Below are 22,432 nucleotides of genomic sequence, written 5' to 3'. Positions count from 1 at the left end.
TATATATATATATATATATATATATATGTGTGTGTGTGTGTGTGTGTGTGTGTGTGAATAGATGTTCACACATGAAAGTCAGAGCAACCAAAAAGTAGTCGATGCAACTAGAAGTCTTTTTCCCAGAGAGAAGTCTCCTATCATAGGAATAGTGTATATTTGTGTTTTTAAGCCCGATGTGAAACATACTTTACTAACGACACTGTCCTTGAACTCTCAGGTATTTGGGACAACTGAGTACAGATTAACAGTACTTCTTAAACAAGATCTGTATAGTGTAATCTCCAGCTAAAATAGGAATGAAGAAATGTTGCAATTGTATGGACTCCTTCACTAAGATCACTGTGATAGGTAACTTTAGTTGTCAGTTTGACACAATTGTGTAGAATCAACTGCAGGATGTTATGTGGTTTTTTTTTTGTTTGTGTGTTTGTTTTTTGGCGGGGGGTTCCTTTTTATTTATTTATTTTTCGTTTTAAATTTTTTTATTTATTACAATTTATTCACGATTTATTCCAGCTATAGGCCCCTCCCACATTCCCTCCCAATCCTGCCCTCCCTCCCTCAACTCCTCCCATGCCCCTTTCCCAGTCCACTGATAGGGGAGGTCCTCCTTCCCTTCCATATGACCCTAACCTATCAATTCTTATCAGGACTGGCTACATTGTCTTCCTCTGTGGCTTGGCAAGGCTGCCCTGTCCCTTCAGGAGGAGGTGATCAAAGAGCCAGTCTCTGAGTTCATGTCAGAGACAGCCCCTGTTCCCTTTAATAGGGACCCTACTAGGCCACTGAGCTGCCATGGCTACATCTGTGCAAGGATTCTAAGGTATCTCCATGCATGGTCCCTGGTTAGAGTTTCAGTCTCAGAAAAGACCCCTGTGCCTAAAATTTTGGTTCTGTTGCTCTCCTGGTGGAGCTCCTGTCCCTGACAGGTCTTTCTATCTACCTGCTCTTTCATAAGTTTCCCTGCACTCTGCCCAAAGTTTGGCTAAGAGTCTCAGCATCTGCTTTAATACACTGCTGTGTATTACAGTGTTTCAGAGGCCCTCTGTGGGTAGGCTCTTGTTTTGTTTATTGTTTTCACCCTCTTCTTATGTCTATCACATTTGCCTTCCTGAATGAGGATTGAGCATCTTACCCAGGGTCCTCCTCCTTTTTGATTAGCTTCTTTAGGTGTACAGATTTCAGTATGACTATCCTATATTATAAATCTAATATCCACTTATAAGTGAGTATATACCCTGTGTATCTTTCTGTTTATGGGTTACCTCATTCAGGATGATCTTTTCCAGTTCCCACCGTTTACCTGCGAATTTAATTATTTCCTTGTTTTAGTAGCTGAGAAGTATTCCATTGTGTAAAATTACCACAATTTCTGTATCCATTCCTCAGTTGAGGGACATCTGAATTGTTTCCAGATTCTGGCTACTACGAATAGAGCTATTATAAACATGGTTGAGCAAATTTCCTTGTTGTATACTTGAGCATATTTTGGATATATGCCTAGGAGTGGTATAGCTGGATCTTGAGGAAGAGCTATTCCTAATTGTCTGAGAAACAGCCAGATTGATTTCCAGAGTGGTTGTACAAGTTTACATCCCCACGAGCAATGGAGGAGAGTTCCCCTTTCTCCACAACCTCTCCAGCTTGTGTTGTCACTTAAGATTTTGATCTTAGCTATTCTGATGGGTGTAAGGTGAAATCTCAGGATTGTTTTGATTTGCATTTCCCTGATGACTGATGACATTGAGCAATTCTTTAAATGTTTATCTGCCATTTGATATTCCTCTGCAGAGCATTCTCTGTTTATTCCTGTACCCCATTTTAAATTGGATCACTTGATTTGTTGCTTTATAACTTCTTTAGTTCTTTATATATTCTGGATATTAGCCCTCTGCCAGATACGGGTTTGGTGAAGACCCTTTCCCAGTCTGTAGGCTGTCGTTTTGTTTTGATGACAGTGTGCTTTGCTTTACAGAAGCTTTTCAGTTTCTTGAGGTCCCATTTATTGATTGTTGATCTTAGATCCTGTGCTATTCCTGTCTTCTTCAGGAAGTTGTCTCCTGTGCCAATGAGGTCAAGGCTCTTCCCCACTTTTTCTTCGAACAGGTTTATTGTGTCTGGTTTTATGTCAAGGTCTTTGATCCATTTGGAATTCATTTTTGTGTAGGGTGATAAGTATGGAACTATTTGTGTTTTTCTACATATAGATATCCAGTTAGACCAGCACCATTTGTTGAAGATGTTGTCCTTTTTTTATTGTATGGTTTTGATATCTTTGCCAAAAATCAAGTATCTGTAGATGTGTGGCTTTATTTTGGGGTCTTCTGTATGATTCCATTGATCCACCAGCCTGTTTCTATGCCCATACCAGGCAGTTTTTATTCCCATTGCTCTATAGTACAACTTGAGCTCTGGGATGGAGATACCTCCTGAAAATTTTTTATTCTAGAGGATTGTTTTAGCGATTCTAGGTTACTTGTTTTTCTATATATAATTGAGAATTTTTCTTTCAAAGTCTGTAAAGAATTGTGTTAGTAATTTGATGGGAATTGCATTTAATCTGGAGATTGCTTTTGGTAAGATGGCCATTTTCAGTATGTTAAACCTGCCAAGCCATGAGCATGGGAGATCTTTCTATCTTCTGATATCTTCTATTTCTTTCTATAGACTTGAAAATTTTTTCATACAAGTCTTTTACTTGCTTGGTTAGGTTTACACTAAGGTACTTCATGTCCTTTGTGGTTATTTTGAAGGGTGTTGTTTCCTTAATTTCTTTCTCAGCCCCCCCCTTTTTTTTGTGTGTGTGTGTGTGTACAGGAGGGCTACTGTTTGTTTTTGTTTTTTGTTTTTGTTTTGTTTTGTTGAGTTAATTTCATATCCAGAAACTTTGTTGAGGTGTTTATCAGCTGTAGGAGTTCCCTGGTAGAATTTTTGCAGTCACTCATGTATATTATCATATCATCTGCAAATAGTGATACTTTGATGTCTTTCTTTCCAAACTGGATACCTCTGATCTCCTTTAATTGTCTTATTGCTCTAGCAAGGACTTCAAGAACTATGTTGAAGAGATACGGAGAGAGTGGGCAGCCTTGCCTTGTCTCTGATTTCTTTGGGATTGATTTAATTTTTCTCTCCATTTAGTTTTATATTGGCTATATGCTTGCTGTGTATTGTCTTTACTATATTTAGGTAATTCCCTTGTATCCCTTGTATCTTTCCAGGACTTTAAACATAAATGAATGTTGGATTTTGTGAAATGCTTTCTTAGCATCTAAGGAGATTATCATGTGTATCTTATCTTTCAGTTTGTTTATATGGTGAATCATATTGGAGGATTTATGTATATTGAACCGCCCCTGCATGCCTGGGATGAAGCCTACTTGGTCATAGTTAATGATATCTTGGATTCAGCTTGCAAGTATTTTATTGAGTGTTTTTGCATCAATGTTCATAAGAAAGATTGGTCTGAAATTCTCTTTTTTTGTTGGGTCTTTGTGTGGTTTAGGTATCAAGGTGACTGTGGCTTCACAGAATGAGTTTGGTAATATTCCTTCTGTTTCTATTTTGTGGAATGGTTTGAAGAGAATTGGTGTTAGCTCTCCTCTGAAGATCTGATAGAATTCTGCACTGAAACCATCTGGCCCTGGGCTTTTTTTTCAGTGGGAGACTTTTTATGACAGCTTCTATTTTCTCAGGGAATATAGGACTATTTAATTTATTTACCTGGTCTTGATTCAGCTTTGGTAAGTATAATCGGTCAGAAAATTGTCCATTTCATTTAGATTTTCAAATTTTGTGGCATATAGGCTTTTGTTTGGATTTTCTAGGTATCTGTTGTTATGTCCCCCTTTTCATTTCTGATTTTGTTGATTTGGATAGTGTCTCTCTACACTTTAGTTAGTTTGGCTAACGGTTTGTCTATATTGCTGATTTTCCTCAAAGAACCCGTTGTTGGTTCCATTGATTCTTTGACTTGTTTTATTTGTTTCTAATTTATTAATTTCATCCCTGAGTTTGATTATTTCCAGCCATCTATTCCTCTTGGGTGTGTGTGTCTGATTCTCTCCCCCCACACCCCAGGGCTTTCAGGTTGCTGTAATGAGATGTTTTGAATTTTTTGATGTTTTTCAATTAGAAATTGTCTACACTGTTTTGGCCTGTGGTCATGTCTGGAGTAGGAACTCCTCTTAACTATATTAGTTTAGATAAGGAGATTCAGCTCACTGGGGATGGGACTATAATATAGGTAGAATATGCTGAATTGCATAATGGTCAAGAAATCGAGCCAGTGAGCAAATGAGCAAGTGAGCATGCATGTATTCTCTTTTCCTCTCCCCTTTCCTCCTCCCTCTCTCCCCCTTCTGCCTTTTTCTCTGCTTCCTGGCTGGCCTCATGTTCATGTTGCCATGCTTTTCTCATGGCATGATGCATCATTTTGTCTCTTGACCTGTGAGTCAAAATAAACTTTCTTTTCTAAGCTTCTTTTTTTTTGGGGGGGGGGCAAGGGTGCTATTCTATCACCGCAACATAAATATAACTAATATAGTTTCTTTCTTTTTCCCTCTCTTCTCTTCTTCTCTTCTCTTCTCTTCTCTTCTCTTCTCTTCTCTCTCTGTGTTTCTATGTCTGTTTGTCTGCCTTTTTCTTTCACACATATGTTATTAACAAGAATCTACTTAAGAAATCAGATTTCATGAAGGAAAGAAGAAAGAACAGAGACAACAGAGGGATTGATAAAAGATAAGGACATGTAAAATAAAGCATCTGCTAAAAAAAAGCCATTACTTATATATTTGAGTGTAAGAACTCGTGTTTATATGTGTCCACATAAATTTATATTTTTTGTAGTAGCTTTTCTAGTAATGGGGTAGAAAATGTTGAATATTTTACTAGCTAGAAAATACTTCTATCTGAAGAGAGTCATAGCATGAGGAGCATGAATGGGCACAGGCACCCAGTGAGGCATGCGAGTAACCAGGGCATACCTAAATTTACTAGCATTCCAGCATTGGGCAAAAAAGCAAGTATCATTACCACAATTACTTGGCTCTATCTGGCTAATAATGAATAAAAATGGGGGATATAGACAAACAGGTGTGGGCTTATAGGAAATATTATGAGAAGCCTTAACCCCTCGTTGGAACATCCTGCGTCAGTTCTAGAACTAGCAGTGGTGGTGTCCGAGGTCTGAGTAGGTTCAGGAGACCATTGCCCCCAGGGGCGAGACGTGCCTCATGCTATGACTCTCTTCAGACAGAAAAGGGATCTTGGAACTACAGCCACCATTGTTACTACCATCTCATTGACGGCTGTTGGAGCTACCACCAGGGCATTAGCCATGAGTCATACTGGGCAGACTGCTCAGACCCTGAATAATCATTTAGCCAATGTAGCTCATGCCTTAGTTGTACATAAAGGAATTAATGCTCAACTAAAAGGAAGCTTGATGGTGTTCAATCAGAGGATTGACCTCTTGCAGGAGCAAATTGATACCCTATGGCAAATCGCTCAACCTGGCTGTCAATGAAAGTATGCTGGACTTTGTGTCACTAGCATACAACATGAGAATTTTCCCTGTGCTGCAAATCTGTCTAAACAATTGTCGAGCTATATTTTAGGTAATTGGACTGGAGAATTCGATACTACGATGGAGCAGCTGAGAGTGGCCATTGTCACAGTAAATTCTACCGGAGTGGACGCACTAGCCACAGGATTATCAACATGGATTGCTGCAGCCATGAATCATCTGAAGGAATGGGCGGGCATGGGAGTGTTAGCAGGCCTTCTGGTGTTGGTCTCCTTGGTTTGCCTGTGGTATATATGCAAGATTAGAGTCTCACAACAGTGTGATGCAGCCATGATCATTCAGGCCTTTACAGCCATTGAAGCAGGACATTCTCCCCAAGCATGGTTGGATACCATAAAAAGCTAAAATGATATGCTCAGGATGCGAGGCTAAGCACTGCACTCAGGGTCAGCCGCTTTGGACCCAGAGAAGAGCATGTCTGATTGCATGCGGGTTGATGCCCCAGGTCCCGCCTCTGAGAAAAAGGTATCAGACGGGTCTGATGCTCTTTGGGTGGATGACACCTAAATGAACATCTGTACAAAGTCCCAATTTATTTCTAATATCAGAGATCAGACCTCTACTCTTGCCTGATGCGTCTAAAACAAAAAGGGGGAACTGTAGAGAGCTGCGGAATGCTATGCCTTAAAGATGGAGCTGGTTTCCGCCTTCCACCTTCCTAATGGTGAGTGCTCTCTGTCACGAACAACTCCACATTTGGCTAAGGCCGAGGATCTGGCTTGCTTCCATGTATGTGGACCTATCTGCATTGCCCCCGTGGCACGCTTGGGTTGGCTACCCAGAGGCTATTTAAGCTGTGGGCTGGCTTTCCCCGGGGTCCGAGGATTGTTCAATGTTCCTGAATAAACTGCATTGAAAAAAAAAAAAGAAAAGAAAAGAAAATACTTCTATCATACTGGGATTTAAATTAGCATGTTCTGTGTGTGTAAATATAAGGAAAAAATCAACACATAAAGAAAATAGTGTCTGAAGAGCTGAACATGAGCATAAGCATCCTGATAAAAACAGGATTATGTATATACGTATGTGTCTTTCTGCTTCTGGGATAGCTCACTCAGGATGATCCTTTCTAGATCCCACCATTTACCTGCAAATTTCATGATTTCCTTGTTTTTCATTGCTGAGTAATATTCCATTGGGTAGATGTACACATATAGACATATAATATTGGATAAACCTACTAAAATCTTACTCCTAAAGAAACTAATCAAGAGGGAGGACTCTGGCTAAAATGCTCAGTCCCTACTCTGAAAGGCAAAGAGGATGGACATCAGAAGAAGAAGAAAACAGGAAACAAGTTAGGAGCCTCCCACAGAGGGCCTCTGAAAGGCCCTGCCCTGCAGACTATCAAAGCAGATGTTGAGACTTATGGACAAACTTTGGGCAGAATGCATGGAATCTTATGAAAGAAGTGAGAAATAATAGTAAGATCTGGAGAGGACAGAAGGTCCACAGGAGAGCAAAAGAACCAAAAAATTTGAGCACAGGGTCTTTCCTGAGACTCATACTCCAACCAAGTACCATGCATGGAGATAAGCTAGAACCCCTGCCCAGATGTAGCCCATGGCAGTTCAGTGTCCAAGTGGGTTCCATAGTAATGGGAACAGGGACTGCTTCTGACATGAACTGATTGGCCTGCTCTTTGATCACCTCCCCCTGAGGGGGGAGCAGCCTTACCAGGCCACAGAGGAAGACAATGCAGCCACTCCTGATGAAACCTAACAGACTAGGATCAGAAGGAAGAAAAAGAAACCCTCCCCTACTAGTGGACTTGGGGAGGGGAGTGTGTGGAGAAGGGGGAGGAAAGGAGGGATTGGGAAGGGAGGAGGGAGGAAACCAGAGGGGGGATACAAAGTAAAAAAGGTATAATTAAAAATATAAATAAATAAACAGAATTGATAACACTTGTGCTCTTACTTACTTAGAACTGCTCAGAATAGGCTATTACGTTTTCCTCAGTCATTGATTCCCAACCTGATATGCATTAAAAACCATCATGAAAATTTGCCGAAATAGAGATCAGTAACTTGGCTCCTATTGTTTGATTTCATTCTATCCATCAGTACATCATACATTCTGCATTGTTAACAATTTCTAGGGGACTTGGGAAGCTGAGGTTTCATGTTATATTTTTAAGAGACTTTATTTAAAAAGGATTGCTCAATCTCAGGTGATTCAAAGAGACAGAGGAAAATTTTAGCCAAGGATAGAAGCTATGTCACAAGTCAAACTCAATGTGTAAATCCTATATGGAGGGATTAAACCCGTGAAATAAATGGATGGCTATGTGTACAAGGGTTAAGGAGAGGCCCCTCAGCAACACAGAAACACAAGACAGAATTAAGGCTATTGAATGTTACAGGATGTTGTTGGGCTCTTGGTATAACTAAGATCAATGTTGTAGCTTGAATCTGGAATTCATTAAATGCTTGATTTCCTAGCCTAGCATTGTTGGGAGATGTCCCTATCAGTGGACTTGGAAAGGGGTAGGGAGAAGATGAGGGAGGGAGAGTGTGATTAGGAGGGAAAGAGGGAACAGGATACAGCTGAGATGCAAAGTTAATAAACTGTAACTAATATTTAAAAATAAAAATGTAATTTAAAAACTTAATTATTCTGCAGTTTTGGTGGCATGCTATTAAAGCAACTGAAGCATAGCAGTCCCTTTGTGATTTTTTTTCCTTCCCCAGATATAAGGTGAGAAGCTTCACTTCACACACTTCCTCACGATCCAGTGATCCCATACTGTCTATAGCTAGAGACCCTAGAGACTGCAGACAGTAACATCCAAAGTCATGAAACACAAGAAACCTTTGCTCCTTGTGAGTGAATAGTACCAGTGTTCATGACAGTAATGGAAAGTTTAGAGCTACGGCAGTTGATGATTTTCAAGGTTAATAATTAACTCTTTCAAGATTAGTGATGTGATCTTTCAGAAATGATCACAGAGAGCGTGGATAATCATGAATATGGATGCTGCAAAATATGTAACTCAAAAGACATATGCTATATCGTATGATTGATTGGTCTCACATGTGAGTGGTTAACTTCATCCTCAATATTATCTAAGCCCTAGGAGTTGATTTTTTCTGAGCATACATGCATGAACACAGCTAAGTTATAATTATCAAAGTATGCTTTGAGTATCTTGTCTTTTTCTCAACTATTGAAACTTACTAGAGTTTATTTAAAAGGAATTGATCAGTCTTCAGTGTATCAAGATTTAGAGGACAAATGTAGCCAAGGTTAGAAGCTATGTCACAAGTGAAAGTAGAAAAGTAAAAGCAATTTTTTTTTTTGCAAATCTCTACTGGGAACTTTTGACATTCCCTATGGTCTCTTCCTTCAAGTTTCCTTTCTGATGTCTCTTTCTGGCTCACTTTTATGCCTGTTGCTCCATGAAACAGATATACAACGACTTTAGTTTGAAACCACAGAAATGTCTAGATTGTAATTTTTTTTTTCTCAAAACTTTTCCTTTGTCTCCCTCAAATAGATACTCAAAGACTTTAGTTTGAAACCACAGAGCTGTCTAGTTAGTAAATTTTTCCTCAACATAAAAAGAAGCAAAGGATGTAATTCAGATTCACCTATTCTCATTGACTCTTATCTTTTGCACCTTTTGTAAAATAAAGACAACCTTGAGCAAATTCCTAGTGCCATGTCTCAGTTTAGGGATCCTTATTCAAGTCCTTTTTGAGCAAAGGAACAAGCGTTAGCTTTCTGAAAGCAACATAACCCTTTCCACTTCACAAAAATTACAGGTTGCTGCTAGTACCAGAGAGATCTTTGGATTCATCAACCTATAATCTTGGGACCTTAGACTGTAATTTTCTTCTCTCTCAGTGAATTCTTTTTTTTTTTTTTTTGTCTTAGCTACTCAAACTTTCCCATTTGTTCCTATGTTTGGAGTGTCCTTCTTCAATAGTGGAATATTTAAAACCTGTTGGAACAGTAAGAAAATAGAGAGAGAGAAGTAACAAAATGTTGAGTACTTTAGTTTCATCCTTACAAAAACCTTATAAAATTAACTGAGTATTATTAACATGCCACTTTTATAGAAAAGGATGCTGGGGATTCTAGTACAGAGTTATGTTTTCAGAATCAGGTTGTTCTCATGTATAAGGAGTATTAGTAGAACCTAAATCCTTTGGATACCTAATCGATTGATATTCCTTTAAAGGTATCTTTTGACTATTCTACAATTCTCTTGATTTTCTTGCCTGGGCCTCAGATTTCCTTCCAAACTTCCATGATTCCCCAAATATTGAACTCAACCCAGGTCCAAAGTTAAAAGATACTTACTGCTCCTTACATGCTTTATCAACATTCTCTATTCTATGAATCCAAACAATCTAAAAAAACTGCCTAAGATGGCAAGTTTACCTATCATTTGAAATAACTCTAAGGTTTATTGCTTACTCTCATTGGAAGTCAAATATATAAAGTCTTACTTCCTCATTCTTTCTGCCCTAAAATAGGAATTTAAAAGCCTAAGGCTATAGATGCAGAAATACATATTCTCTGACTGCAACTGGAATCCAATGTAACAGCTCTAAGAAAGGAGCCTAGCTAGGGGGTTTCATCAGTAAACAAAATTTAGAATTTGTTGCTGTTTTGAAATAAGGTCACAAGTATTCTAGCTTTAGTAAATGTACAGCATAGGCATAAATAACCTTAAGTTCCTGATCCTCCTGGCTCTAACAGCTGAGTACTGAGATTATGTTTATGTACCATTGCACCCAGAATATTTGGGACTTTGCTCTAAGACTGTGTCTCTTAGAAACATCAGAAGCTATACCTGTAAAGTCTAATTACCCTGTTCACCGAAATGTGGTGTGAACAAGAGTCACTCCAGTGAACATGCCAAACAGACAGAGAAAAGCCACATCTCTACATGAAGACTACAGGCAGCAAAACTGAGAAGGGGAGAAATGGACCTCTCTAGGGAAGAGCACACCAATTTGTTTTCCTTTTCCAGGAAGCCTTGAAAACATATACAGTAAAAGTATATTAACTCCTCAGGTTATATTTAGATTATACATATAACTATGGAACCCACTTGGACACTGATCTGCCATGGAATACATCCGTTCAGGGGATCTAGGATCTCTCCATGAATGATCCTTGGCTGGAGTATCTGTCTCAGAAAAGATCCCTTGCCCAGATTTTTGGATCTGTTGCCCTCCTTGTGGAGCGCCAATCCTCTCCAGGTCTTACTATGTCTCACTTCTTTCATAAGTTTTCCTGCACTTTGCCCAAAGTTTGGCTATAAGTCTCAGCATCTGCTAACCACTCTGGAAATCAATCTGGCACTTTCTCAGATAATTAGGATCCAGCTATCCCACTCCTAGGCATATATCTGAAATATCCTCAACTATACAACAAGGGCATTTGCTCAATCTTGTTCATAGCAGCTCTATTCACAATAGCTAGGATCTGGAAACAACCTAGATGTTCCTCAACTGAGGAATGGATACAAAAATTGTGGTATATTTACACAATGGAAAACACTCAGCTATTGAAAACAAGGAAATCATGAAATTTGCAGGCAAATGGTGGGAACTAGAAAAGATCATCTTGAGTGAGGTAACCCAGAAGCAGAAAGACACACATGTATATACTCACTCATAAGTGGTTATTAGACATAAAATATAAGATAAACATACTAAAATCTGTACTCCTAAAGAAGCTAAACAACAAGGAGGACCCCAGGGAAGATACTCAATCCCCATTCAGAAGGGCAAATTCATTAGACATTGTAAGGAGGAGAAGACAGGGAACAGGACAGGAGCCTACCACAGAGAGCCTCTGAAAGACACTACTGATCAAGGTATGGAAGCAGAGGTTGAGACTCTTAGCCAAACTTTGGGCAGACTGCTTGGAATTTAATGAAAGAAGGGGGAGATAGAAAGTCCTGGATGAGACTGGCGCTCCAAAAAGGAGATGAACAGAGCCAAAACAACAACAGCAACAACAAAATTCCTGGGCCCTAGGGTCCCTGAAAAGAATGATTCCCCAACCAAGGACCATGCATGGAGAGAACCTAAAATCCTTGCTGAGATGTAGCCCATAGACTCAGTCTCCAACTGGGTACCCTAGTAAGGGGAGCAGTGGCTGTCTCTGGCTTGAACTCAGTGGCTGGCTCTCTAATAACTGTCCCCTGGGGGAGGGCAGCCTTGCCAGACCACAGAGGAAGACAATGGAACCAGCCCTGAGGAAACCTGATAGGCTAGGGTCAGATAGAAGGAGAGAAGGACCACCCTTATCAGTGGACTAGGGGAGGAGCTAGGGAGAGAAGAGGGAGGGAGGTTAGGATTGGGAGGAGATGAGGGCAGCTGTGATACAAAGTGAATAAATTTATAATAAATAATATATAAAAAATAAAAAGAAGTTACTTTTTTAAAAACTTGATGTAATATAAGTACCTGTCAATCATATATAAATATCACATATATATCAATATCTATCTATCTATCAACTATCTATCTATCTATCTATCTATCTATCTATCTATCTATCTATCTATCTATCTCCAAATTATTCCTGCCATCCTAGTCCTTCTTTATCCTGCTCTCTTCCTACATGGGTTGTCTCTGCTCACCTATCCCCACAGCTAGCCGGCAGGGAAAGCATCTTTTCATAAGTTTCATCACCCGCAACAGCTGGGACTTAATTTGTATATTTTTAACGAGGAAAGAAAAAAAAAAAACAAACAGGCCTTCCATGTTAGAAGTGTAAAAACCTTCTCATTTGGCTTTTCTTTTCTTTTTTAAATTTTTTATCATTATCCTTTATTACAATTTATTCAATTTGTATCCCAGCTCTGGCCCCCTCCCTCATCTCCCCCAATCCTGCCCTCCCTCCCTCTTCTTCCCCTATGACCCTCCCCTAGTCCACTGATAAGGGAGGTTCTCCTCCCCTTCCATATGACCCTAGCCTATCAGGTCTCCTCAGGACTGGTTGCATTGGCTTCCTCTGTGGTCTGGTAAAGCTGCCCCTCACATTTATCAGAGAGCCTACCACTGAGTGCTTGCCAGAGACAGCCACTGTTCCCCTTACTAGGGTACCCACTTGTAATCTATGGGCTACATCTGAGGAAGGTCCTCTCCATGCATGGTCCTTGGTTGTTGTATCAGTCTCTGAAGGGCCCTGAGGGCTAAGTTTTTATGGCTCTGTTGGTCTTCTTTTGGAGCTCCTGTCACCTCCAGGAGCTCTTCCTCCTCCTGTCTTTCAATCTCCTACTTCTTTCTTAAGATTCCCTATACTTAGGGAATCATTTGGCTTTTCTTAATTAAATGTATAATTCATGAGACACTTAGTTTGGAGCCATTGGATTTTTAAATATTCTTTCTACCCTCTATGACATTTATTTTATATTAATTGTGGTGATACATTCTTCTTGTGATGATTCAGCAGTAAGTAACATTAATACAGAATGATAATTAGTATTATCTGGAGAATTCTGTGCTTTTTCACTTACACCATCCTTTACAATTCTATTATTATTATTATTATTATTATTATTACTATTAAAGGCAGATCTGCAGTAAGCAGTTGAAAACTATCTGCTGTTCTCTCAAGCACACAACCGATTCCAATCCTGTTTCCCCAGAGGACAATTGTGTTTTGACATATTTAACAGAGTTATACATAGTACTGTGATATTTAGAATACAAAACCAGAAATATATATATGCAAGTATAACCATTACATGGAGTGTAATTTTTATTAAAGGAAACTCTTTGATGAAAGAGACCAAAGCAGTAAATCTTGACCTTCCCACTCCCAAAATTGCATGGGGCTGCAGAACAGATCTCAAAATTGAGATGAAAAATAAAGATTCTTTATTACATAAACAATCTGAAGTATAATAGTCATATTTAATGAATAACCTCCCCCAGAATGAATACAATTTATTATAGCACTCCAAACATTATATAGTCCTTTAGGATTTAAGCTGAACAAATTTTGGTTGATAAATTATGAGTACATTAGCTCAAAAGCAGAATCTACCCCTAGAATAATAATTCACTTACTGTGCTAAATTCCCTGATGTTGTGTGAAGCAAGATTATGATGCAATACTGAAAATGCCCTTGTATGTATGTCATCTATCCCTATGTGAGCACCTATGTGGTCTCCAAATGCAGCTTGGGAACCAGGATTTTATTAGATCTCTTCTGATTTACACACCTATTCTCTGGAACCATGGAAAAGGGGATTCTTTAGGGCTTGAAAACAAGCCAATAAAGGTCCCTTGAGTACCCATTATGGCTAAGTTCTAGGTATTTCCAGGATTGATTGTACACTACACAATCTATCTAGAGAAGAAGTAAAAACACGGTTTGTTTTTGAACCACTTCTGGGAAAATTCCAATTCCAAGAAACAAAGAGAAGCTTAAGGTTATAAATGTATAAAAATATACTTGCTTTTTTTTTGTCCAACATCCATACTCTATGGAAGTATGCATAGAGAGGCTATATACTCTTTTGTCAGCCAAGGATTATTTACATCATTTAAGAGCTATCTCTCAGGATCTGAATACATTCTCATGCATATACAATGAGAAGACAATGGCATTTGTGTTTTGTGTGTAGCATCTGGTGGTCAGGAATGATGAAGAAAGCATTAACAGTTACCTATAAAAATTTATTTTATATTATTTTTACTGTTGACATGTGATGTATGTGTGTATGCCACTGAAAATTGCTGCATGTGACCCAGGGAAGGGGCCGGGGTATGCAGAGGCTATGGAGTGTTAGAGCAAGGACTCCACCTATGCAGCTTCTGACAAAGCATGAATCTCTGGGCTAAAGTTTTCTGTGCGCAGTCGGTATGGAGAGTAGCATCACCACCTCTTTAAGTAACCTCTGATCTAGATTCTATAGGTAACCCCAATAAATTAATTGTTTTCCCAGAGTGAACTTCAGTGAAATAGTGCTTGGGTTTCTCTTTGAGTCCTTAGGAAGTGAGGACATGTTTCTTTATGCTTTCCTCGGGGAAAAAATTTTAGCAACAATGAGATTTACTGAGTTGAACTTTGTGCAGTTATAAAGAGTGGGAAAGCCATATGCTTCATGGCTGAAGCACTATTCATGCATTTTAAAGCAGCACAATTCACTGTTCTTGGTGAAATCTACATATGCCTTTTTATACTTATTGGACCTCTAAATTTATAATCTTGGCTAGAATGGTCCAGACAAAGTCATCAAAGTCATGCTGAAGTAGAATACAGTGATATTTTCGCAGGACCCTGTGAATCCCAGATACAAAATCCTGACCAAATTACCTTTACAGTGACAACTAAAGTTACAAGAGTGATATATTTTCCCTGAAAATGTCAAGTGAATTGAGATATAAAATTGGTTGTGAACAGTGTGTATCTCTAGTTGTCTCGACTGATTTTTGTCTACTTGACACAAGCTAGAATCATTCTAGAGGAAGGAACCTTAATTGAGAAAATGTCACTCACCAGACTGGCCTTTGAGAAAGCCTATAGGCCACATTTTTTATTAATTATTGATATGGGGGTAACCAATTGTGAGTATGCCAACTCTGGGCTGGTAGTTCCTGGTGCCATGGTCTTAGCTAAGCAAGCTATGAGAAACAAGCTAGGAAGCCTCAAGTCCCCATGGCCTCTGCTTCATTTCCTGCTTGGTTTCTCTTAGTGGACTGTGCCCAGGAATGTGTACAACAAATAAACTCTTTCCTGCTCAAGTTACTTTTGGTCATGGTGCTTTATCGGTTATAGAAACTCTAACTACCATGACAATAGTTGATACTCATCGTTTCACACGTTTCTGTGACAGTAAATACTGTTTACATGGGGCAGGCTCTGCATTGATCTCTCTAAATCAAATCATGCTTCCTGGGCAATTACTCCAGTTCCCAATCAAATGCCTCCCTGTGCTATATTCATACTTAAGCAGGAGAGAGGGAGAGAGCACAGATCTTGTAAACCAGGAGGGTTCCCAGGTAATAGGGTAATATAGAACTAGTCTGCAGGCAAAGACATTCTCTGAATTGCTGCCTTAGAATCCATATCCTAGCTGACCAAGTTGCTATATCCTCTTCTCATCATTATTTCTTTGGCAAGTGACAGTTAACATATACTAAACTAAGCAGTGTTTTCTAGACACAACAAACCTGATTCTCATATGAACTCACAAAGTTGTAGAAGAATGCACAAAACAAACACTCACAAGGTTAAGCCAGACCCCCCTCGCCCAAAAGGAGAAAGGGTAACTGGCACAAATTCTCACTCCTAGCCAAGAAGGAATTTACAAAGTAATAGTAGGTGCTGGGAAAGTGAAAGTTTTCTGCTTTGGAGTGACACTGGGTATATCAACCATACTCAAAGGCAGGGGCTATGCTAAATGATTCCGTATATGTGTGAATGTGTGTGTGCTTTTATCTTTTTATAGTATTGATTTTTTTTATTTGTTTTTACATAGAAATAACATGAATTTGGGTGGGTAGGGATGTGGGAGAGGACTTTGGAAGGATTAGGGAAAAAAACATATATTCAAAATATATTGTATGAAATTCTCAAAAATAATAACATAAACATTAAATTAAGTTCCCAATAGTCCTCCTCCCCGTTTATCTCTCTGCTCTCCATTTGGTATTTCCATACCACTAAGTAATTAAAAAGGAAATTATTTCAATTATGCTTTCTACACATATATTGAAGATTGTGAGTTATGATTCATTCACCTCTATTAATGGGTCTAAGACCATTGTCTCTCACCTCAATATTGTGGTCACTGTTCAAATGACGATACTTTTCCTGGCTGGGGAATAATAAAAATAGAAGTCACAGGAAGGGGTTCTCTCTTCCGCTTAATTTACTTTAACATATTCTGACCTCATTCAGAAGACAAAACAAAATAAAGACACTTGAAACTAGAATTCTGCATTTCCTTTGACAATCCCATTAATGACTTGCTCTTTCCACACTGATGTGTCTCCTGTTCCTCCAGCATTCCAGATGTGGTTCTGCCACAGTGCCTGCATGTATATCTGCCTAAATTATCTTTCACAGATGCCTCTCATATCTTCATTATTCTTCCAAAATGCCAGTGAAGTATTTCTTTCTCTAAAAACAAGGAGTAGGAATGTTTACTATTCCCTACCCTCTGCTGTTGATTTTTCTACTTCTTAATGGCTGCTGTGATTTGTATTAACTCTCTATAATATTTGTAAAGTAAAAGACTGTGTTTTTCTTTTCCTCCACGGTTCCCCAAGGATATAGAAAAATCAGGGACACTTAGTAAGTTTACAAAAATTTGGAGTGATTATACAACATGCATGCTCAATAATGATGTGGGATTGAGATTACTATATCAACATGTGGCTTTTTGCATATTCAGTAAGTTTTAGGATGAATTAATTACTTAGCTCACTGATTACTTGACTTAGCTTTTGAGACATACAATCACTATGCAGCATGGGCTGGACTTGAAGTCACTATGTAACAAGGCATCATCAACCCATGATACTCCCTTCATTGCCTCTCTGGTGCTAGGTTTCCAGGTGTGCTTACCAACCTTGACAAGAGTGATGTATGCACTTATCCTACCTAATAAGGCAACATTGCTTTTATTTGCTCCAGAGACAGAAGACGTATCATTTAGAATGGAAGGGATACAAAATTTGCCACTTCTCTCAGTATAATTTTCTTCTCTCTCTCTCTCTCTCTCTCTCTCTCTCTCTCTCTCTCTCTCTCTCTCTCTCTTTAACAACACAATTTTGAGCCTGTTCTTGGAATAATTTTCTGTTTAACTTAAATTGTCAACATTTTTATGAAGTGAATACAAACACTAGGCTCATACAACATTGCTATCTTCCTCCTACAGGCACAGTTGATAGGAACCACTGGGACACAGTCAATGGTTCTACCAGACTAAAAGATGTACCTGAGAAAATTGAAACAAGCTGGAAACTCATACATTTTATGAAGGTAGGTTTGAGAATTTTATTTTCCTAAAGCTAAAGGGCAGATTCTCCTCTGGCAATGGTGAAAACTATTATCTAATTTCAAAGGTGATTTTTCATTATTTTAAACATTAATTATTCCTTTATTATCACTTAAAAACAAATTTTCATATGATGAATGTATACAAATCTACTGACTTGTACTTTAAAATAACATATTTACATATTTAGTTATTTATATTATATACACATATATATGCATATATTATACACATAGAGAGAGAGAGAATTTACATACATGCCATGACAATCTATCATTCTGTTCATGTGGAGGTCAAGAGACAAATTCGAAAAGGTAAGAGCTATCCCTTCCACCTGCCTAAGCATCTCAGTGGCCCTTCCCTGGTAGTTTTCAAGATCAATTTGTGCTTTGCTTTAAAGAGTTTTCTTGTGTTCCCAAAACTTGGAGAATATAGAAAATAGTTTTGCATCCCCTAGAATAATATTGAACTGTCATTGGGTGCTGGGAATGGGAACCATATCTAGAAAAACAGCCAGTACTCTTAACAGCTGGCCCATATCTCCAGCCATATGTTTTTATTATTTTGGTGTCAGAGTACTGAGAATTATGTGAACAGGGAAAGAATCTAATGAACATGGAACTCAAAATCATAGATAGATAGATAGATAGATAGATAGAGAGATAGATAGATAGATAGATAGATAGATAGATAGATAGATAGATAGATAGATGTATATACAGATATATAATCAGGCACATATATATACATATATATATATATATATATATATACATATATATATTAGATATTAAATGCCCCTAAAATCCCATCCAGGTAAAAGCTGAGACTATGTAGTGGTGGTATGAAAAAGTAGTGGACCTTTTAGTGATAGAGCTAAGTGAAAGGTCTTTAGGTTATTGGAGACATGGCCTCAAAGTGGAAAGTCTGATCTTATATGATTCCTTTTTTCTCTTTTTATTCTTGACATGAAGGAGCAATTTATTATGCCATATGTTCCCTGACAATTTCACCAAGGACTGAAAGTCAATCTAAAAGCTATGATCCTAAATATGATCTTTTTCTTTAAATATGGATTATCTTATGTATATATTTCAGAGACAAGAAGGTTAATGATACAGATATCATAGAATTAAATGATACAGAATACAAAGAATTATTTCTGACATTAATATATTATATATTGAAGTTAAAGCCTATACTGTGGTTGATTTGAGTATAAGCATATGGGCTGCTCTTCCATTTCTCACGTCCATTCTCTGATAGAAAAATTTCAAACCATTTAAAATCCTCCTCCTTTCTTCCAGAAGGGTAACATGACTATATTTTTGGTTGCAGTTAAATTTCAGTAAAAAGCATTCACAAAACATCAATGCTAGAAATTAGCTTTCTTTTATTCACTCAAAAGGCAAACAAAATTGTTTTAATTGTATCTGTTCAGCTGGAGGTATGACATTTTGTGTTTCATTGCTGTTTTGTTGTCATGTTACATTAGATTATGTTTTTATACCAGGTTAATTTCTTATGCTCTTATGTTATTTTGTAACGGTATAATACTACAGGAAGCAAAAAAAAAATTCCCATGGGGAATCCTAAATACTGTCTACTCTGCCCACATAAGGTCTCAAAGATAAACGGAAGTACTAAACCACCAAAGTTCCCACGGTGGAACCAATGAGTTTATTGTGCATACTCACAGAATGTGGGTAAGAGATTATTGGCAGGAGCAATAGTGACATCAGAGCAGTAGCAGAGGTGGGTTTGTACCCAATGTAGATGATGTCTTCTGCACAGCTATGTAAATGGATTCCCCTTTCCATTAACCGTTCCAGATTATAATAGGTATCTCTATGAATATAACCCCATCCCAGGCCATGTGCAATGAGGGCAAAGTTGCACGTAAATGTTTGGGCATGGTAAACGGAATCTCAGATGAAGATCTAGTGACCATCCTAAGCCCCTCCTTTTATGAGGTAATGCCAATGGTCCAGCCTTGATCTGTGGCAAGCAAGCACAGGGTATCCAATGAGAATTGTAGTTGTTCTGCTTGAAAGTCTGTGTTCTACAATACTTACATTGTTATAATGATATGTTACTAATCAGCATTTACATGGAAAACCTGTGAACTCATCTTTATGTCTTACTTTTAGGTGCATAGACCTTCTTTGCCAGACCAACTTAAAGAATTTAAAAAAGTTATTTTTGTATGTGTGTTCCTAGAATGCCTCTTTATGAAACTTCTTGAAGTATGTTTCACAGACTTTTATTATTAAGGACTGTTTTGAATATATTGTTGTGAACATACAAGATGAACAATCTAACACATTCAGAAATATGCTAGTAGTATCAAACATTATGTATGATTTGATGTTGATGTAGAAGTTCTTCCTGTGTTCACTGTGATAGCTGTGTGTGGACAAGAAGGACATACAATTTCTTCTAAAAAGCATCAGCCTTTTTTATCCAACGTCACTATGAAGTCTATAATTTATTTTTTAAGGGAGATAATGTTGATATCAGCACATAAGAATAAGAAATAATTTGGGCCATGAAAATATACAAACATTCACCATACAACCAAATAAATAAGATAAATATTTTATAACATTTGAAGAAATTGTAGATAGAAGTATCACAGCTCACCATAACTGACAAACCTACAGGTAACAAATCACTAGCCAATATCATGATTAGTGAATAATATTGAAACATTTTCTCCTCTAGAACCAGTAACATTATAAAGATAACCACCACAATACACAGTATAGCATGAAATGCCAGCTATGGCAATTAGGCAGGAGAAATAAATAAAAATGGATGACTATCAGTAAGGATAATGTCAAATTATTCTTCTTTGCATATTGTATGATTCTATATTTATGAAACCCTAGAGATTCCTACAGACTTCTAGCACTGATAAACAAATTGGGCAAAGTAGCAGAATACAACATACAAAATCCAATAGCTTTCTTATGAGTAAGAAATAGAGAAAATAATTCCAGTGGGAAAAAATCTTAAACAAATGAACAGTATACACTTAGGAATAAATCTATTCAAAGGAATAAAAAAAGCTTTCAATGAAAATATGGCAGTGAAGAAAGGTGTAGTGGGAGACATAAAAGGACACAAAGATGTGTTATGATCTACAACAAAGAACAAAAGGACATTAAACCAGCATGTCTGTACTCAAAGCGATGAAGTCACTCTTGGTGAAAGCCAATGATTCTTCATGGAAATAGGCATTTTTTTTTTCTTTACTCTCATCCAAGAGCTTTGCTCCTTACAAAGTTCTTACTTAATGTATTTTGTAATCTCCACTAACTTAGTTTCATAGAACTCATGACCTGACAGTGATTTTCATTGGTAGGTGACCAACAAGAAAACATTCTTCATGCTCGGCTGCTGTTCAGATTTTCATTGCACATGTAAAGCCAGTTTACTTGCAATTGTTTTACATTTCTATCATCTATGATCAAACCAAGGTATAAAAAAAATTTAGGGCACCATCAGGAATCTTTTAATGTGGTCAGAGGACCAAATGGCCTACTGCTTTCTTAATTTTGAGCCTCAAATTATGGTACTAGAAGAGAAATTTTCTATAAGTTAAAACAGACACTATCAAAAAGCCTAAGCTATATTTGTGTTATATACAAAAACATAACTTTCTGCTGAGGCAGCATTGTGTGTATGGTAAGTCTTCTTTAACACTGCAGGTGTACATAAAACCATATTTGTTAGTAGTGTGGAAAAATATATTGTTAGCTTCTAATTAGGGTATTTGGCTTTTTGTGCCAGCACATCACAAAGATTCTATAAAATGAAAATAACAAGAGAAAGTTTTAAAGACTTTTGAATAAGATTTAGCTTAGCATTAGGAATACATGTTTGTATTTGTCTAAAAGCATCTGTCTTACCTCTTTTCAAACTTTTGCCAATTCTGTAATGAATGTTAATAAAAGTAGAGAGAGAGAGAGAGAGAGAGAGAGAGAGAGAGAGAGCGCAGTGGCTTCTGTGAGGGCATTGGAGATAGACTGCCTGCATGGAGCACTTCTCTTTTACAATAGTTAATGTGAGAAGACCAAGGAGAGTTTTGTAGTTTGGTTCTACATAGAGGCCAAAAGTAAAATAAAAAGATCGTTTTAGCTTTTATTTTTAATAAAGGTACTGGTCATTATATAAATATATAAATATAGTTTAGATATTTACCACTGTTAGTAATGTTTGCCTAGTTCTCATATGAGGAAGCTGAGCCTTAAAGAGAATTAACTGCCTTAGAGATTGTCACGAGCTGTGGGTCACAGCAGGACAACAATTTCATATAACGTCCCAACCCCAACACTTAGCATCATCTTCTCATGGTCATATTTGTTCTAAGTAGCTAAGTGAAAACATAATTTTAAATAAAAACAGGACTGTCTGTCTATGTGGCTGATGAACTTCCCAGAGCTTCTGTAATTCCTATGAATGAGTGGTGCTATGTCAGTGATTCCGGAACCCCGTGTGCCTCCTTCCTCTTCTTATGAAGCCCATGGATTGGCAGACACAAACTACCTACAACCTACCTCCAAAATGTGGTGGTGGGCCACAGAGGAGCACCACACCTTGACCTTCTCGGACGGACACTGTGCTTCTGGTTTTGGTTTCAAAGTCTTCGATATCTTGGAAAACAAAGAAAGCAGGTTTAGAACGCTTCACTTTACTGGAGAAATCTAGAAGAATGTGAACATCTTAAAAAAAAAACGTGTTTTAATTGTTATGAGTAACAAATACTAGTAACTGACTGAACAAAGTCTTACATTTCTTCCTATCTTCCTTTCCCATATAGTTCAAATATAGTTCCAAAAATATACATTTGTTAAAA

At 37.8% G+C, this 22,432-nt stretch overlaps 1 protein-coding gene across 5 annotated transcripts in view; it reads right to left on the bottom strand.

The window, feature by feature from the left end:
• The window catches only part of LOC110553555 (contactin-6), a 365,089-nt gene that overhangs the window by 136,586 nt on the left and 206,071 nt on the right, over positions 1-22,432 (bottom strand). For all 5 annotated transcript variants that reach the window (XM_060383868.1, XM_060383867.1, XM_060383866.1 and 2 more), the window contains one exon: positions 22,134-22,229. In XM_060383868.1, the coding sequence (XP_060239851.1) occupies positions 22,134-22,229 (96 nt within the window). The remainder of the gene's footprint in view (positions 1-22,133; positions 22,230-22,432) is intronic.

Source organism: Meriones unguiculatus, chromosome 5 (assembly GCF_030254825.1).
Source record: "Meriones unguiculatus strain TT.TT164.6M chromosome 5, Bangor_MerUng_6.1, whole genome shotgun sequence".
Taxonomy (NCBI): domain Eukaryota; kingdom Metazoa; phylum Chordata; class Mammalia; order Rodentia; family Muridae; genus Meriones; species Meriones unguiculatus.
The sequence above is the reverse complement of the archived record's forward strand: the minus strand, read 5'-3'. Positions and strand labels throughout refer to the sequence as shown.